This window comes from Micrasema longulum, unplaced genomic scaffold, assembly GCF_059751315.1.
Source record: "Micrasema longulum isolate JH-2025_06_02 unplaced genomic scaffold, ASM5975131v1 h1tg002114l, whole genome shotgun sequence".
NCBI classification, from domain to species: Eukaryota; Metazoa; Arthropoda; class Insecta; order Trichoptera; family Brachycentridae; genus Micrasema; species Micrasema longulum.
In genome coordinates, this window is record NW_028279279.1 from 14,272 (window position 1) to 33,327 (window position 19,056).

The 19,056-nt window shown below is 33.9% G+C and overlaps 1 protein-coding gene across 1 annotated transcript in view; it reads left to right on the plus strand.

Moving 5' to 3' along the window:
• The window catches only part of LOC148272995 (neurobeachin-like), a gene marked incomplete at its 3' end in the record, with an annotated part of 32,725 nt that extends 13,689 nt beyond the window's left edge, over nucleotides 1-19,036 (plus strand). The window contains exons 5-12 of the mRNA XM_088239285.1: nucleotides 1,711-1,799; nucleotides 3,903-4,010; nucleotides 11,478-11,703; nucleotides 13,254-13,514; nucleotides 15,519-15,754; nucleotides 16,966-17,141; nucleotides 17,227-17,371; nucleotides 18,914-19,036. Of these exons, the coding sequence (XP_088095411.1) occupies nucleotides 1,711-1,799; nucleotides 3,903-4,010; nucleotides 11,478-11,703; nucleotides 13,254-13,514; nucleotides 15,519-15,754; nucleotides 16,966-17,141; nucleotides 17,227-17,371; nucleotides 18,914-19,036 (1,364 nt within the window). The remainder of the gene's footprint in view (nucleotides 1-1,710; nucleotides 1,800-3,902; nucleotides 4,011-11,477; nucleotides 11,704-13,253; nucleotides 13,515-15,518; nucleotides 15,755-16,965; nucleotides 17,142-17,226; nucleotides 17,372-18,913) is intronic.
• Between the last annotated feature and the right edge of the window lie 20 nt (nucleotides 19,037-19,056).

A 19,056-nucleotide genomic window follows, 5' to 3' on the forward strand; every position in this document is an offset into this window, starting at 1 on the left:
GTATTTTTTAATTTAATCATTAACACTTAGGTATTTAAAATTACTCTTTGCTTCATCGTCATCATCACCATTCCCTTTCCGCACCTAATGGTGCATAGGGCACTGCATTGGTACACCAATCGCAGCGTATCTTGATCATTTTTTTACATGAAGGTAAGATGATCAGTTTATGCTTCAGGTACCAGTCCAGGGACTATGAAATTTTCTAGTGTAAAAACATAATTTTTAATAATATTTCTTATCAACCATGTCGGTAATCGAACCCGAGATCTCTTGCGTAGTAGGCAAATGCGCTGACCATTACACCACTCTTTGCTTAGTTATTGTTAAATGTTTTTTTTAAAATATGTTTTCTATAAATACTATTTTTGTGAAATGTTAATTATTTCATTTAAATTATTTATTGACAATTCTTGATGGAATTCCATTGTAATGATGTAATAACTTATATTTACATATAAGTTATTAATTTAAAAATACTCGGTACACTTCCACTCATTTATTTTGACCAATTAGTGCTTTCTCCCTCTAATGAGCATCTTCAGACCAGTCTGACCCGTCAGAAGATGCCCATTAGAGGGTGAAAGCGCTAATTGGTCAAAATAAATAAGTGGAAGTGTACCAAGTATTTTTAAATTTATAACTTATATGTAAATATAAGTTATTACATCATTAAATGTTAATTAGTTTTAGCTGTTCTGAAAGTATTTATCGTTTTTTCATCTACTGAGGCTTAATTTTCATTCTACCTGTCAAAATAGTGTATTGTTACCTTGCAAAAAATCACGCATTTTATTCCTTGAGCATCAAATCACATATCTTGGGGTATTCAGGTTTTACCCTTTATGTGACAGTTCTCTTACAAACTATTGCAGTGCTTACAAAATTCCAAATATACACCAAAGTTTATTTTAAATCGATGTTATACGACAGGTACGCACCATTCAATGAAATTTAAGTCATTTTTCTCATAATTAGATAATTACATGATGATGTAGGTTTTTAGTTTCATTTGAGATACTCTTAGAGAAACTAACAGAGACCCATATTTGAAATATATAAAAAAGTGTATAAATATATTTGTAACATTTTTCATAATTCTATGACACTTGAGAATACTTTGAGGCATTTTAACACAATGTGACATAAATGTCCCACTCAAATTTTCTACTGTTTTTTTCATTTTATTTTGAAAATTTTGAAAAACTAAAAAATATGTGTTTCATCATTTGGGAAAAGCTATCAAAACACCCAGTATTTTTGTAATTTAAAGATTAAAATATAAATAAAAATTATGTCATAGAATTTTCAAATTATTTTTACCGTGTCCAGACGGACGAAAAATACAGTTCTCTGTGTGAAATAGAACCAAAATCCTGGGTGAGCGTTTTCGACTTGATGGCTACTCTCAGGTAAAAATTTAGAATAGGACAGCGTGGAAAAAAGAGCAATCTGTCTTTAGTTCTCTGTTTCATAAAATTTTGACAGTGCCCTCTGTTGGCCAGTCTTGCGTTTCATGTGATGTTTAAGCACATGACTCTCCTTCTAGCTGATAGCGAAATGGTTAGACTGCATGTGACCATAGTCAGTTACGAGGCCTTCCAATAAAAAAAATAAAAAATAAAAATGATCTTTAACCTTCAACATAATTTTTTGCTTGTCATCCTTCCATCTCATTTTTTATTACTGATTGTCAATTGTTTTTCTCAGGGTCGAACCACGATGATGAATACGCTGTGATAGTTGTTGACGAAAACAACTCTTCAGTTCTCCACGACCAAGATTCACCATCCATAAAGGTCAGCATTATCATGATGTTATTTCACATAGCCATCCCTCTCAAAGTTAAAATTTCCAAAATTTCACGTTGAATTTCCTCATCGTCATTTTGTAGGTTTCAAAATTTTGTGGTTTTAACATCAGCACATTGACAGCTTAGTATTGAATTGGTTCTCAAAGATGTTTTGCTTCAAATACGTTTTTGTGTTCAAATTAAACCCTTAAATTGGTCAATTTGATTTGCAAAAGCCTGTCATAGTTAATGTTTTGTAGATATTGCCAATCTGGTATGATCATTTTTAATTTGGTTTGTTACATTGACGATCACTGAAAGTGGCATTTGTTATTTGCATATGGAACTGGCCCATCTGAAATTTCAATGCTTCAAATGAAAATTCCACCATTTGTACATCGTGTCTTGCAAATTATCAAACCATTTCAATCTTTTCCATATCCTGTGAAATATTAAGAAAAATTGTGTTGATAACCTACAATTTACATGGTTTTCTTCGTTTGTCAAATAGTTAGGAAGTCAAGATGGTGGATTTTTATGATCAATATAAGTACAGGTAAACGTCATTTTACACCAGGGTTTCGTTCCTAGAGACACCGGCTTAAAATGAACACAAATATAATGGAAGATATGAGGTTACGTTCCGTGTCAAAATTCTAACAATCTAACACGTTTCTTTAATACATATTTATTTATTTATTTATTATATATACGGCCTAAGCCAATTACAACAGTTACATGAAGAAACATAAATGCAAGAAACTGAACAAAAAGAACATAAAACTATTTAGCAAAGACAAACAAGGGCAAAACAATAATAGTATACATTGTACTGTATATCCTATATTTATTCAAAATAAATTATAAATGTATAGAATAAGTACAGTTAAAATTCGTTTACAAAATAAATAATAATCTCTTGATATAAATAATTATTTTTTTATAATAAATAGTAACTAGCCAGTTCGTCGGTACTAAATTAAATTTTCACACTTTTTAAAAAAGCATCTCATTTCATTTGCTTTGATTGTTGCTTCCTTTTTTGCAGAATATTTTGCATAAACCACAAATATTTTCAAATTCTTTTAAGTTTAATTATAATAAAATAAAACTTTTAATAATACTTTTTTTTTCCCTAAAAACAAAACAAAAACTAACTCGGAAACAATTTCATACACACAGTAGGCTGCTCGCGTACACGGTAATAGAATAAAGCAACGTGTAAAAGTGTGTCTGCTATTAGAATCGCGGTGCCTACTGTCGTCTGGTGTCGGCCGAGCCGGGGAATCCCACGCCGACACCAACTGGCGTAATGACGACGTTTACCTGTATCATATAAATATCCTCAACATACAAAGAAACTGTACTACAGGATTCTGTGTACCAAATCATTCATTATCAGAAATAGTTTGCTCTGTGGAACTGAACTTATTTATGAATCAACCCAATACATCTCGTAAATGTTAAAAAAGGAAGGTTAATCAAGTATAGTTTCATCTTTACACATACTTTTGTCTTTATACTAAATGATTTTTTCATACTCTTAGTTTCTTGATAGCGTTTCTAACTTTTTGGCCGTTGCTTAAGTCTGTCTCTTCTATTTTTTCATTTCTTCTTGTGACCAAGTAAAACGGTTGCTTATTTTAAGACACATTTAGATCTTTGATCCATACTTCTTGGAATGCTATTGGAGCTTATTTCGTGTGCATGGTATTTGTAAACCTGTTGTTACCTCTGTTGATCAATTGTTTTAATGTCGTCAGGTTTATTTTGGTATTGTTATTTCTATTACATTTTTTGTCCCGCTGATATTCTTAGATTTTAAGATTTCGTGTAGATAATTGAACCCTGGCGCTTTAACTGTGAGTGTTTTCTGAATGACTTTCCATCTGATTTGTTCAATTTTTTGTTACCTTTTGAATTCCTGTCTTCTTTTGTTTTGACTGTGCGTCCTACGGTAAAGATCTCGCATTTGTGTTCTATCCCTTTCTTCCCTTTCCTCTTCTGAGTATGATATAACCTGACCTTTGTACGCCATCTCTACCACCTTCCTGATTTGATTTTTATTATCATTTTTCCCGTTTATTTGTTTATACGTCCATCTGTCAAGAAGGGGGATTCGGCGGTAGAGAAGAAGATAACCCAAGTGGCCGCTGCGGGAACGCGAGAAGAACCATTATACCAATCATCTCTCAACACCAAGGTCAACCAATCTAAGGTTAGTTCCGTAAGTAAGGTTAGGTCACACGCTTCTCTGCCAAAGGCGGTTAGTTTGGTTACACGGGAAATCACAGCAGTGCAAATACATAATATGTCGCCAAAAACAAACAATTTATCTATTTTAGTCTTGCAACTGTCAAAAATTACGCTTAGTGATTAGTAATCTATCATTCAATTATAAAAATCGTTTTGGTCAATTCATTTAAGCTACAATAATATATTCAATGGCCAATCACAATAGGGTATTTTGACAAATCGGGAATAATTTTGAAAATGTATTCAACTTGAATAAGTTCGTACTGTTTTTCATTTGATGTCTCTCGGCGTCAATTTGTATGGCACCCAATTTCCTTGCTTTTGAATCATTCTTGATGCTTTTAAACGTTTGGCAACTATTGTGAAATCAACTCCTGATGATTCTGCAAGTTCATTTTGCGTCTGACGTGGGTCTTCATTGAGTGATGCTTCAAATTCTTTGTCTTCAAACTTTTTCGGTGCACCAGAGCGTCTGTTAAGTAAATAACAGCATTTATCAATACTATTCCTGGCCGATTACCTTTGGTTCCTATCCTTCCTTTGACCCATCCTTATGGTACCTACCTAACATCAAGATAGAAGAAATTCAAAATTCGAAGATTCGGATTTAGAACAAAAACCAAACAACATTTTTGACTTGACATAAAATCGGATAAAAAGTGGTTGGATTCGTCGCGCGTCGTTGAAAACATTGTCACATTTTAAAGTTCATTTTATCATCCAGTGCCAGAAATTGAAGAAAATTCAGATCATATTAAAGGTAGGTATCCATTCCATGTTCCTATCCTTTCTCAAATATTTCCCTATCACAAAACTGAATGAAATTCGTTTTTCATTTACAGTCCGCCTTTTCGTTAACAGCGTCCTTTATCTTCAACTTTAAAATCATTATTTTTAAAGCATCGAAACCAATCTCTGTGGGTTGTTTCTGACAGAGCATGGTCACCTAAGTCTCCATAAGAATTCTATGTATTTCAGCTGCGGATAAAAAAAAGTAACTCAGTAAAATTCCCCGCAAATACTCTTTTTGGCACGAAATTCGAAATTTTTAGTGCTATGAAAAAAATATGTTATGTTGTTTATTTCTGCAAATAAAATCTGTACCTCAGAGGCAGACGGATGCAAATCTAGAATTTGATGAAATGACATTTCGATTTTCGTATCTAGTTTATGATCATGTCCATTGATCTTTAAGAAATGTAAGTCTTATAATGAAAGAACCAATGTATTAAGATACTGAAAATACAAATTTATGTTCTGAATTATTAGAAATCACTTAGAGAAAGTAGATTCTTTAAGCCATTGTTGAACATTTGACATTTGGATTTACACCCGTCTGCTTCTGAGGTACAGAAATATACTGTCACTTCAAGCCTAATGGTGGAGCTTCACGATAAAGTTGGCTGTAGTATTCAGATAACACCCTCTGTCGGAAAACAACAAGAACTTATTCTAGTTAACATTTATAATTTTCGGGTTTTAAATTTGATCACGCCGAAAATGGTTCGCAGTCGAAGTCACATCATTTTTACATCAGATCATCTTATTAATATCATTTACAAGTATGGAACGATAACGTAATATGTGCCGTTTGTTCCATAGAGTGTGAAATGTCTCACATTTCAGGTCATTAAAATATGCATATGTCGACGTTATAATAAAATAAAAACATGAAAATACCCTATTTATAACTGATTTTATGGTTTGTGATTGGTTCTTCAATTGCTACAGTATCCTATGCACTATAAGGTGTGATTTGGAGCAAGTCGAAAAAGGAACTTCAAAATATTTATTGAAAATGATTCATTGTTAGACAGCTGAATTTATTACGTGTCTTTGTATCGACAGTATAATAGGTTTATATAAATAAAGTAATCTGCTAATTAAATACTTAACTTCAATATCAATGCATAGATGGCGCTTCCAACTCGCTTGTGGATGGGTTCTTGATTCGTAGCATATATACAAAAACCAAAAATGTTACCTGGTGTGGATATTCGCTAAATAAGCGTAATGGGGAATGTGGTAGTACCTACATAAAGTGGCCACTTAACCCAGCCAAAGACAGGTCATAAGCCCTGTAAACGCTCGAATATCCATAATCCTGAATCTTGAATTTGAAAAAATTCTACCTCATCTCTGTAGGGATATAAATAAAAAAAGGTTTATATAATGCCTGAATTCATCAAGAATTCGATTTCTACAATATTATCTATTTAGGATAATCATTATAATTATATTTTGTTTAATTTTGTATTTAACTTTAAAAATATGACGGATTGTTAATGTATTTGTGCAAAGGTTTTCTGCATCGGTAAGTAGCAACAAAAATATTCCACAAATTGATACACGTAGGTGGATTAAAATATTTCCGGAATGTATTTACGTATTAAATGTAACTCTAGTGTGGCTATGAGTTAACATAAGTCTAAATACAATAGAAGAAGACTTTTGAATAATTAAGTCGATTGATTTAACTTTTTATTCTTGCAGTGCTTTATCAGGTCCCTCCGGCATTGGTGATCACTATAGCGAAAGCATCTTGGTCCTGCGCTATTTCGCAGCCAGGACAAGTGCTTATTGGATGTACTCGCCGTAGTTATTCCTGGGAAAAGATGACCAGAATGGTTTCCCGTTGCCTTCTCTTGTGGATTTTTCTATCGGGGTTACTTTCCCTTAGCTGGTCGGTTCTGGTTTGAAGGCGCCATCGCCTTTCATCCTCTCGTTATCTGCTGCGATCACACCGTTGCAATTGTGATCCCAGAGTAAAGTTGTCGCTAACCAACAACGCTTCCATTCTATGAAACATAGCGATAAGGCTTCTCTGTAGCTTGGCGTATTATTACTCTTAGGGTAAAACTATGTTATATAGGTGCACAAATTAATGTCGAGTTCAAGAAAGGAGTTCTGCGTTGGTTTGAACATGTAGAGTGAATGGACAGCGAAAAAAACCACAAAAAAAAATTATGATGCGAATGTTGATGGATGGGGAAATCGAGGTAGATCGAGAAAGACATGGTATGATCAAATCCAACAGATTCTTGAAGATGTTTATGTCAAAACAACAACAACAATCGGCGCACGCGCATGAGAAGATGTATGAATCTAAATAAACTAGGTCTGCTTGTAAATACAGAGTGGTATGGTTTTCCATCCTCTCTGCCTACTCCTGTGGTGAAATGGCATGATGGATGTATTATGAAAGACTTCGCTCTTCCTACTGGTATTACCATCAGCAGGTTTGTCCTGGGGCGGGAAGATAAAACAGCTCAGTTGCCGATGTCTAAGGAATCATTTTATGTTTAATTTTGTAAATTTATTGATATCATTTTAACTTTGCTAGAATTTCACTCGTCCATGCGCTTTGAAGCTGCACGATGATTGGTTATCTAGCTTTCATATATCAACTCTAAAATACCTAAATTTTGTAAATGGGGTCTAGAATTCTAATCGTCTATGCGCTTAGTAGCTGCAAGACGTGTTGTAATCTTACTCCTTTTTATTATTCATATTATTATTTTTTTTTTTTAGTATCATTAATACACTAAATTTATTTGTCAATTTTTAAAATGTGTAAATGGGGGCTAAATTTCTAACTGTCTATGCGCTCTGTAGTTGCAAGACGTCCTGTAATCTAGCTCCTATCTGTTATAATTTTTGATTGATCTTAATTGAAAACGAGGAACTAGAATTCCAACCGTCCATGCGCTCTGTAGCTGCAAGACGTACTGGGATATTTATAAATTGTACAGCGCCCTTGAGGTGATTTTCACAAAAATGGCGCCTTATAAATTATCCAACTATATATATATACAAACGGCGTTGAGCTTCGACGCAAAATATTTAGAAAAAGATGCATTTTTGTTTTTTTTTACATTTATTTTCTCCGTTGTTCCGGAAAATTTTCAATCCACTATCGAACCAATATATTGTTGCATACACACACTTACTCACAGCTTGACATTTTTTCTCCAGCCAACTACAAAAACGCAAGTAATGAGACCATCATTAAAATGTTTAATCTTGGTTTGTATAATACTAATTTATTTTTTGCACATGTATTCGTTATTGAGTGACACAGAGTACGCAAGATTACACGCAAAATTGCTCAATTTAGTGCTTCTTGTAGAAATATTACGTACACAAAATATTGTAGGATATGACAAACGATTGATGCATGCTTTTTTATGATTTACAATTGCTATTTGGTTTTGTAAGGTAAAGTTTTCACTGGAGGGATCGCAAGAATAATTATTCCGAATAATCACATTTGCGTCCAATAAAAAAATGCTTGTTTGTCAATGGATTGAATGATCTTACTCAAAAGATAGTCACAGCACAATTTGTATATTTGATGTATTTAAAAAATATATTTAGTTAAATAATATAAAATCCTAAATAAATAGCACTATAGGGACTGTTGGAAAAATAAAGAACCATTTATTGAGCCCAAAAAATATGAATCCCCTGGAAACGGAAGCTGTTGCCAAGGATGTGATAAAGCGTACATAGGATAAACAGGGCGCACAGCAAAGAAAAAGATTGACGAACACAAAAGAGCGTGTAAACTTGGGCATCCTGACAAATCTGCAATAGCAGAACACTTTATACACCGGACATTTTTTCGCATTTGAACCGAAAATTTAGCACAAACTCAGTAATTACAGTGCACGAATAATAAAAGAGGCAATTGAAATACACAGACACCCAAATAACATAAACAAAGACGACGGGCTTAAATTAAACTCAACATGGTTCCCAGCACTACATACTACAAAAATGAATAGAAATGTGCCTACTGCCGACTGCGACACGGTACAAATTACTAGTACTTAAACACATAATTTTTTTCTATTAATACTCAGTTTACCCTGAAGATGGCTCCTGCAATAGTAGCTGAAACGTCGGAACAAATCCAACACACACGGCATCACCCAAAAAAGAAACATATTGATAACAGTGACTGTGAAAACCTTCGCACTTCAACCTTTCTTTATGGATCAGAGTTTGCTTTCCACCTAATTAAAACTCGGACGAAATTGAGTGAGGGTTAAAGGCACTACAGATCAAATAAACGCCTTGCTAGAATGAACCTTTCTAAAACTTCTAGATGTACGTTCTGCAGTGCAGATGAGGAAACACCTTCTATGTGAATGTGATGCTTTATAGCACAAAAGAAGCCGCATCCTCGGGGGCCCACTGGTTCAACCTGAGTATGTTAAAGAGCTCGCCCTCGACCTAATAGCCTGATACTTTATGGATCCGGGCTTGAAAAGGAAGATTTGGCAAAATGAGAACTCTCGCCGTCCACACAGTGGACAGGCTCTTGAAGGACCTGGGCTTAAAAGAAGATAACTATTCACGGGGACCCGTCACAATAGATTTTCATAGATCGCAGTGACGTCAGGATCTTGTATAGCGCTGACCCCCATTTCAAAAAATTAGAATCATATTAGAAACATCACTTTGCATCGTTTCAACAGAAGCAATATTACTGATGATTGATCTGTTAACTCTATACAGATAGTTGGATAAATTTCAAGATATACAGACATTGAAATTTTTATGATTAGTTAGTATGTTACTACATTTATGCACGGAACGCAAGACTGGCTAACAGAGTACCAATTTTTTTTTTTAATACAATGATTGACATATAAATCAACATTAATATATATAACCAGCTTTAAAACTAAAATAAACCTAATTATTAACGACGTTCTTACAAGGTCATTTTGCAAAAACGTTAGAGATGGGACAAATTGATCAATGTAAATAGATCGAATAAAAAAATAGTTCATATGATGTTGTTCATGAAAAAAGTATAAAAGTCTTATTTTTTGGCGGATAATTGTGTTAAACACACTATAATAGGCTTGTTTTTGCGTTTTTTATATCAATTTTCAGAAACAGAGTTTTATGATTGCATGAAGTAACTGATAAAATCGATTTGATCAGTGATCAGTAATTTCCCATCACTAATGAAATTAGTTTGACTGCTGTCATTCTAATCAAGCTTTTTTTTAAGAACTATAGTCGTAGTAATAATTAGATTTTATGGTCATGACTACAATTCTAAATAACTTCAACTCACTAATCTCAAATCTGGATAATCTTTCAACGGGTTTAATTCCAACATCATCTATTTGACTGAGAATGTTATAAGCCAAGAGATTTCAAAATCTAAGTTTGAAAATCGCAATCCGGAATAATTGTTCTTGACATCCCATTTGTAAAAACTCACCTTGAATTGTTTTTACAAAAAACGAATAATTGTTTGTTATATTGACTGTTTATTTTCATGATTTGATCAAAATTCATCATTATAATTTAGAGCATATTGTAATTCTGATTTAAACGGAATCGTAATCAATTTTATTTCATATTAATAAACAGCCATGTCACTCACACCACGTAAAATTTGACATGTGTACATAAACATAGCCTTAAAATAGGAAGATCTTGTACTGACCGATAACACACATACACTTGCACTGAATCACAAGAGTTCGTGAGTTTGTTTGATCCACAATATCACACCTACAAACCATTTGTTTTATAATATCGTGGGGTTATTACAAGTAGGTAACCTCAAAATCAGCATTTTTGAGTTACCCTCTAAAAACACCTGTATTTGTAAAATAAGTACGCTCATTCAAGTCATACTTTCAGTGGCACAAATTTTTATTTATTTCTTTATTTACTGAAAGGCAGTTTATTACGCATTATTTGAGACAAGTCTCAGATCAATTAGTTGACATAGCACATAAGTATATCATCACAAATATTATGTAGGATTAATAATAAAACATAAAAAAACAAATATATGGCACATCAATATGGTAAACGGTAAACTCAAACATTCGGAAAATCATCAAGGAGTTTCCCACTCAAATCTTTCCCACTAAGGAAAATCCAGTCCGTAACTCCTCTCTCGAAAATAGTTTTTGTCCTTGAGAGCTTAATATAGTACAAGATGGTCTCAGCAAAAAAGGTAGACTCGTTTCTGTCTCTCCTTTGATGGTACACAGTTGTTGTTACATGCAGCTTATTAATATGATATCTGTGTTGAGTCATAGACTATGCTTTACCATAATTAATTTATTATTGGGTACCAGGATGATTTTAATCGTATCCCATCATCTCTGCCTTTATTGGCAGGATGTTTGTAAGACCGCTTATTTTACTAATCAATTTTGGCGACTCTTCAGTCTCCCTAAGAGACATGGTACAATAACCCATTAAAAGTCATTGTGTATCTGAACGGCCGTGAAAATCTAAGAAATTGAATTCAAATAATCTGTTCGTAGGGACTTGAATTCCTTAAGAGTTAGCTCCATCTAGATAGAACCTCAACCATGATTTATAGCTTAGAAACCGCAGCTGTCGCTCAGTGAACCTCTTATCTAATTCTATCTGAATTTCCCAGAGTGTGGATTCGATCGAAGACGTGGCTTCTGTGAATTTGAACTCGACAGAGACGACCAATAATGACATGGAGACGTCGAGTGAAATAATGTTGGATGACAATAAGCAGATAGCCAGCAACGATGAGTCGTGGACAGATGTCAACTTGAACGAAGACACCGATTTGGGAGACCCTATGAGAGGGAACATGCACGCGGTGAGAGACCAGGAAGGGAATATTCATGAAGGTGAGTGAATGGAAAAGTCTTCATTTTATTATCAATTACATATTTTTATATTTGAACTAATTACATTTCTTTTTTGTCTATTTACCTCTTTCATCATGATACTCATCTCCAAATGTAATGTTACGTGCCAGATAGTTTTACTCAGATAGTTTTACAAAAAAATCAAATACTTAGCAACTAAGAATTATAAATTTTAAATAAGAACCAAAATAAGTTTTTACGATTTATAAATTTTAAATTAGGTGTTAGTATTGAATTTTTAAATTATGATTTATTACTGTTTATTTTGAAATTATTAAGACTAAGTGACAGGAGAATTATAACTGATTTATTAAATTTATATAAAATAATCCATTCCATGTTTGACACCCCTGCACTTTTATCACTAATTAGTTTTAATGTACCAAAAAGGACAACTCGGCAAACCTACCAATACTGTGGCAACAATACTTCGACATCATATGGTAAAAATGCAGTCATCAATAGACTTCACTCTCTAGGCAATAAGTACCAGGACATTGGTGACTCATTTCACATGAAATTTATTACATATAGAACGGCTCTTCTTCTTTATTTTATTGGTAATAGTTCTAGGTAACTATTTGTTACTTTTGTTAAAAATTTGATTTAAACTTCTTTATTAGTGTTTTTTTTTCTTTTTTCGTTTCTTTTCTTAATTAATTTATAAGTAAAAAATATTTCTCTTTATCATTTTTTTTACATCATTATATACTTTTATACATAAACATATACTATTTACCTAAATATTAGTTTTCAATAATAATACATATAAAAATATTATATATATTTTTAATATTATTCAAAATTTACTTCTTAGTTATTTTTTTAACCGGTTCAAAGTATCTCTAATACCAAATTATCTTTTTTTATCGATAATTCTATAACTGGTAATATTTTATTCTTTTATATAGTTTATATTTCTTAGACTTTCTAAATTAATAATATTGTTTTAAATGCTATGTATTACTTATAACTATGTTTACATGTATGTATATTTAATTGTATTTGTAACTAATATGTAAAAGGCACTAAGTGCCGTTTATTTCAATAAAATAAAATAAACTAGTAATTCCTTAGCTAATACATATTACATACAATAAAATGTTTTTTCAAATGTTATTAATTCAGACTTTTTCTGATGACACTTTGGCTTCCTATGTAAATAGATGTTTGTTTTTGACAAAAACCAACGCCATATGACGAAATGATGCGATAGACTAGCGTCCATAACCGCTTTCGGAAACTCATTAATCGCTTTTAGTTTTTTATGGTACAGATTGTTCCAAGTTGCTTGGATTTTTGTTTTAGGGAATCTAAAATATTCACCTCCTATATTACTTACTGATCGTGTATTCGATGCTTGATTGTCTGTTACACTAAGGTCAGTCTTGAGCTTCAGTTGACAGTTCAGATACAATGAAAGATCATAGTGTAAAATCACATTACAAACAAATAGGCTCTTCCTTAAATTGAACCCAGGACTCGAGCATTGTAGGCGATTATTTTAGTTGTTTTCTGTCACTTTCCAGATCATTCCGACAAGCACCAACAGCGCCCTACAGAGCAGCCTCCCCTTCCGCATGCCCCCACCCGCCCTTCACGCCACCCACACCTCCCTAGCCTAATCCCTCCACAGGACTCCTCGCACAGCCGGGAGACCAACCTGACGCAAAAGCTGGAGACGGCGCTGGGTCCCGTCTGCCCCCTCTTGAGAGAGATCATGGTCGACTTCGCCCCGTTCCTGTCCAAGACTCTGGTCGGCAGCCACGGCCAGGAACTTCTGATGGAGGGTAAAGGTTGGACAATGATTTGTCTTTTTACACTTAGTAATTTTAGACAATCGGGCACTTTATTTGTATTATAATTTTTTTCAAATGCTAAGCAGAAATTTTTACTGATCAAAAATAACATGAGAAATAATGCAAAATATTTAAGGCGTTCAATTTGGACAACATATCAGGCCAGGTATCCTTGAGCCTTATATTATAAAGATATAATGCTCTTTAATAGCAAGAGTATTTGCCTCCCAAACATAGTTTCACTGATGTAAAAGATAATCCAAAGTGATCATGCTCTTCCTATCAGCATGACGAAAGCCAAGCAGGTTCTGGAGGACGGAAGGTAAAATAGTCTATGCTGGCGCTGTCGGAGGTATCCATTTGAAACGTAAAAAATTAGAACTAAATATTTAAAAATGCAAAATAATATCATTTCATAGAACAAAACAACCGATTTCCTTCGAGTACCTATTAGAAAACTCCAAAACTGATGTAGTCAAGTCCATCAGAGATTTAGGAGTTGTTTTGGACTATAAACTGACATACAACGAGCATATAGATAATACAGTAAATAAATCACTTAAATTACTCGGCTTCATTAACAGAATATCCTCTGATTTTACTAATGTCCGTACAATCATTTAATTTTAATTTATTTGATTTAATAGCATAATTATACATTTTTACAATTTAAAAAAATTTCACTTGTTATATTTTTACTAAAACTAAAATCCCACCAAGCCACTTTTTGTAGCTTGTTGGTGAAGATTATATTTATACGGACTTAATAATATTATTTACATTTATAAAAACAATGAATAACATATAAAAATTAACAGCCGGAAAGATCAGAACAAACATGTTTATACAAATAATAATATATAAATTTATTTTTTAAATACAAGAAAATATATGAAAAAATAAAATATTTACACCTAAGCTACTATTCATATATAAACTCTTGATCGAGTAGCCACTCTCTTATTTTGCTCTTGTTACAATGTGAGTTAAATTTAAGTTCTTTTGGTAATAAATTAAAAATTCTAGGTACTAAATATTTGAGAGTTCTATTTCCATATATGTACATTATTAAAATAAAAATAATAAAAATAAAAACGTAATATTAGGTATATATAAAAAGAACACACAAGTATACATAATATCCAGAGAATAATATGTTAAACAAGTAAGAGAATCTTTTAGCGAAAGACTCCCTCAGAGATGTGAAAAATGTCAATGTCCAAAGTAATATTGTTCGACATAGAGATAGTCCCTCCTACAGGCATAACTATTGGCAGTCTGGTCCTGTACTTTGGAATGTGAAACAGTCTATGCTGACTCTGTTTAAGGTAATTATCCAGAACACAAAAGCTAGTGCTCCGCATAATTTCAGGGTTGTCAATAATACCGCGCAACAATCAAAAGAAGTGCGTAGATAAATACACATTCCTTCTGGTTTTCAAACTGCTGTAACCGAGCATACCCTGGAGGAACTCAGTAGGATAAAGCCATGGATAATACCCGCACTCCCTCATGTAGAGAAATTGAAGAAATTTCCTCTGAACCTCTCCACCATAAGAGAGTACTTCAACTCACACGGTACCCAAATCATCAAGCCACTCTCGAGTCTACTTCGCACCAACGAGTTATAAAGAATTCTCAGTACTCGTGTATTACCAAATATTCTGGCAGTACGCAGGACGAATCCTAACATCTACAACGAACTTCTACAAACTGTTTCAATCTGATCAAGATGGCTGAGTTTCTGATACAGCCTCTTATTCGCTTCAAAAAATGGTTCAATCTGTTAGTCCTCAGCATGCCCAAGAGGGATGCAGTGGTATGGTACTATATCCCTCATGTAGAGATTCCTCAGAAATTTTACATAATTAAACCGTATTCTTAACTTTAATTTAAGTTTTTCGACTTCTCTATTAATGAATTAGACGTTCGAGTCATGAAGGTAGGTGATTAGTACTACACTTCAAGTTACTTAGAAATTTACTTGATTTACAGGTCTCACAACATTCAAGAACAGCACGTCAGTTGTGGAACTCGTCATGCTTCTCTGCTCCCAAGAGTGGCAGAATTCCCTCCAGAAGCACGCAGGGCTGGCCTTCATCGAACTGATCAACGAAGGAAGACTCCTGTCGCACGCCATGAAGGACCACATAGTGCGGGTCGCCAACGAGGCAGAGTTCATTCTCAACAGGATGAGAGCTGACGATGTACTGAAACATGCTGATTTTGAGGTATGTAAAACATTGATATTTATTGCAACTGCGGAGGGAAAACATTTCTAAGAATAAAATATGGAAGTCTAGGCATTTACAGGGCTTATAACCTGTCATTGGCTAGTTTGAGTGGCCACTTTTACTACGTAATTCAACATTCTGTCTATGTCTACATCCACATTTTCTCAACTTTTCCATTTGTTGATTTTTGTGAAGTAAAAGAGCTGAAACCTTTTTTGCCGTGGGTGAGATTCAACTGGCTGAATTATTTTCACCTACTAGCAATGCCTGAAAATAACTTTTCAATTTTTACTGCCTCTTACACCGGGTAGTTTAAGCAACAATATTTTGAGTATGTCCAAATGTTTGTAGGCGGGCTGGATTTCCTCTCTATAGAGTTATTTGGATCTAAACCTAGACTTCCATATTCCCTTATCAAAGATATTTTCCCTCTCTGTTGCAACAAATTTAGATAAAAATGTAACACAATGCATTAACAAATTTTTGGAATGCTTTTGATCCTAAATAATAAAGAGTGTTTGGAGTATTTCTAAATCCTTGTAGAGAAATGCTAGATTCACATGGAGTTTTTCCCTCACTACTCTCTACATTATGCCCGGTTTCGACTACAGTTTTTAAATTGCTGCATGAAAAAAAAAAATAGTGCTGTGGAACAGCGTATTATAATGTATTATATAAAACAACGTGCTATAATTTGAGTTACCCGCTAAGTCTTTATACTTTTTCGGAGGACAACAATTATAACACATTTTTAATATTTGACATTTGCAGGGTACACAGCTAAAATGGGCATTTTTTTCTTCCGAATGAATTCAATAAAATGGAATATTTAAAATTAACAAAAGTAGCTCCTTGTTTTGAAAGTTGCAAAAAATATATATGGAGTCACGGCTGGCAAAAATATCCTCATATTATGAGGATTGCTGCAATGAGCTAATTTTGTCCATTCAAGAAAGGAGTTTTCTTTAAAAAATAATGTAGACGTTTTTGTTTTCTTATTTTCCGTGATTGTGCAAGGTATATACAGAAAAATATCCATTTAAATTTCTTGTCATCACAGCGCTGAGATATGTTTGTACATTTTTATCAACCTGAACATAAATAATGCTAAAATAATTTGACTATTGTCGTGTTACTGACGAATTTCGGGTCTGTGAGTAGATACTTATCATCTTTCAGATTGTATTTTGAATTTGAATTTATTTCAGTCACAGTGTGCGTCAACGGTCTTAGAGCGCACGGAAGAGGAACGCATGTGCGACCATCTCATAACGGCGGCCAGACGCAGGGATGGAGTCATCGCCTGCAGACTTCTAGAGAAAGTACGACATATAATGTCCAATAAGCACGGAGCTTGGGGCGTTGTGGAACAGACTGAACAAAAGTAATGGATATCTTTATTTCTCAATATTTAATCTTTTACTTGGTATGACAACATTATAATGATAAATTTGAAATTTATTCACTAGACCTGCTTTTTGGAAACTGGATCTGTGGGAAGATGATGCCAGAAGAAGGAGACGACTTGTCCACAATCCTCGAGGTTCGTCACATCCTGAAGCCACCCTACACCAGCTCAATGATCAGGGAACACCGCAAGATGCTATTCTCCAGGTATAATTGAGGAATTTTAATACTCATTAGGGTCCATCATATATTTACTTTGTAATTTCCCTGTGTACAGCAAAATCAACCAGTAAACATAGGTTATTATGATAATTAACCGAACCTAATCATTTTTTCAGATGATTGGCTAAGAAAAATGCAAATTAATTCCACTCCTAGTTCCATTATTCGTGTTTTAAATTTCTGCTCGAAAGATTCTTTTTTACATAACATAATTACGTCATGAATTTTTTTATCTGCAGGACATTTAAAATATTTACTAAAAGATAAGTAGCGAACATCTTATCGAAAATATCTGCAGTTTTTAATGTCGTAAAAAGTGGATTTTATATATTGCTCCGTTGGATGTTAGAAAGCTAGCACCCTATCTAATAGCTTGATACTTTATGGATCTTGGCTTGGAGGGGGAGATTAAGCAATCTGAAAATACACTTGTCTTCCGCACAATAGCCAGGCTCTTTGAAGACCTGGGCTTGGAGGGCGAGAAACTAATTTATGGAAACCCGTCACAATAGATCTTCACAGGTCGCAGTGTCATCGGGAGCTTATATAGCGCTGATTCCGATCTACTAGAATCAGAATACTACTCTGTTCGCAAAGTCTGTCATTCATTTTTAAATAATTATTACAGTACTAGTAAGACTTACAAATTTTATCGCCTTCAAAGTACTCTCTCATGCTCGCTTTCCACCACTCCAATTTCAGTTCTTCCATTAATTGTATACCAATATAGATTTTGAAAATGTCTTATCTGCGGCAGAACAATTGCTGGACACAACAACGCACCAAGTCACGGAACAGCCGTCCTTCCTTTCCCTCCGTACTCTCCAGATATGTCTTCAGCAGTACTCTTTAGATATGTCTTCAGCAGACTTTTTCGTACTTCCCAAATAAAAAATTACTTTTCAAATATATTGTTTTCAATGTGTAAAATAAATTCAGAGAAATCGTCTTTGCAGCTATAAACCATCGCACCAATGCATTCCGAGGACCAATAAACTATAAAAGAAACAGTTATAATGGCAAGCAAAGAGGGGTGCTTTGAAAGAAACAAATATTTGCTTTAAGTCTTCTTTTTCTTCTTACTGTAGGCCTTGTAGCCTGATTTTCAAGAGGGATTACCCTCCAGCAGTATTCCTCGATTCCCAGCTGTCGATTCATCTTATCGGTGATGCCCGAGGAGTCTTTTTCTACCTTAGAGTTGGCCGTGCAATATAATATGAGGGAGTTTGGATGGCTCCATTCTCCTCACATGTCAATACCACTTTTTTCTCCATTGACTATCCTACCTATTAAGTACCATAATATTATTTTCATAATGAATGTTCAGACTTTCTTTGAATAAACCATGTGTGTAACAATTTGTATGAATAATCAACATTCATTGAACTACATGAATTGTGATCGGATGGTGAAAGGAGTTCATTGCTTCGGCCACTTTTTTATTTTAGAACGAGTACTTAGCTGCTAATCAAAATTTCATTGACATTTATCATTATTGTGTTTGATTTAGATTTTCTTTTCCCATAGGCTCGTGAAGAATTTCACTCCCAGTTGGCCAACACCAGAACTGGTCAGCATGGATCTAATTCGGAGCTGATGGATGATGCTGAACTATTGATTGATGACAGAGAACTCGATGTCGATCTGACAGTATTTTTTCAATCACATTA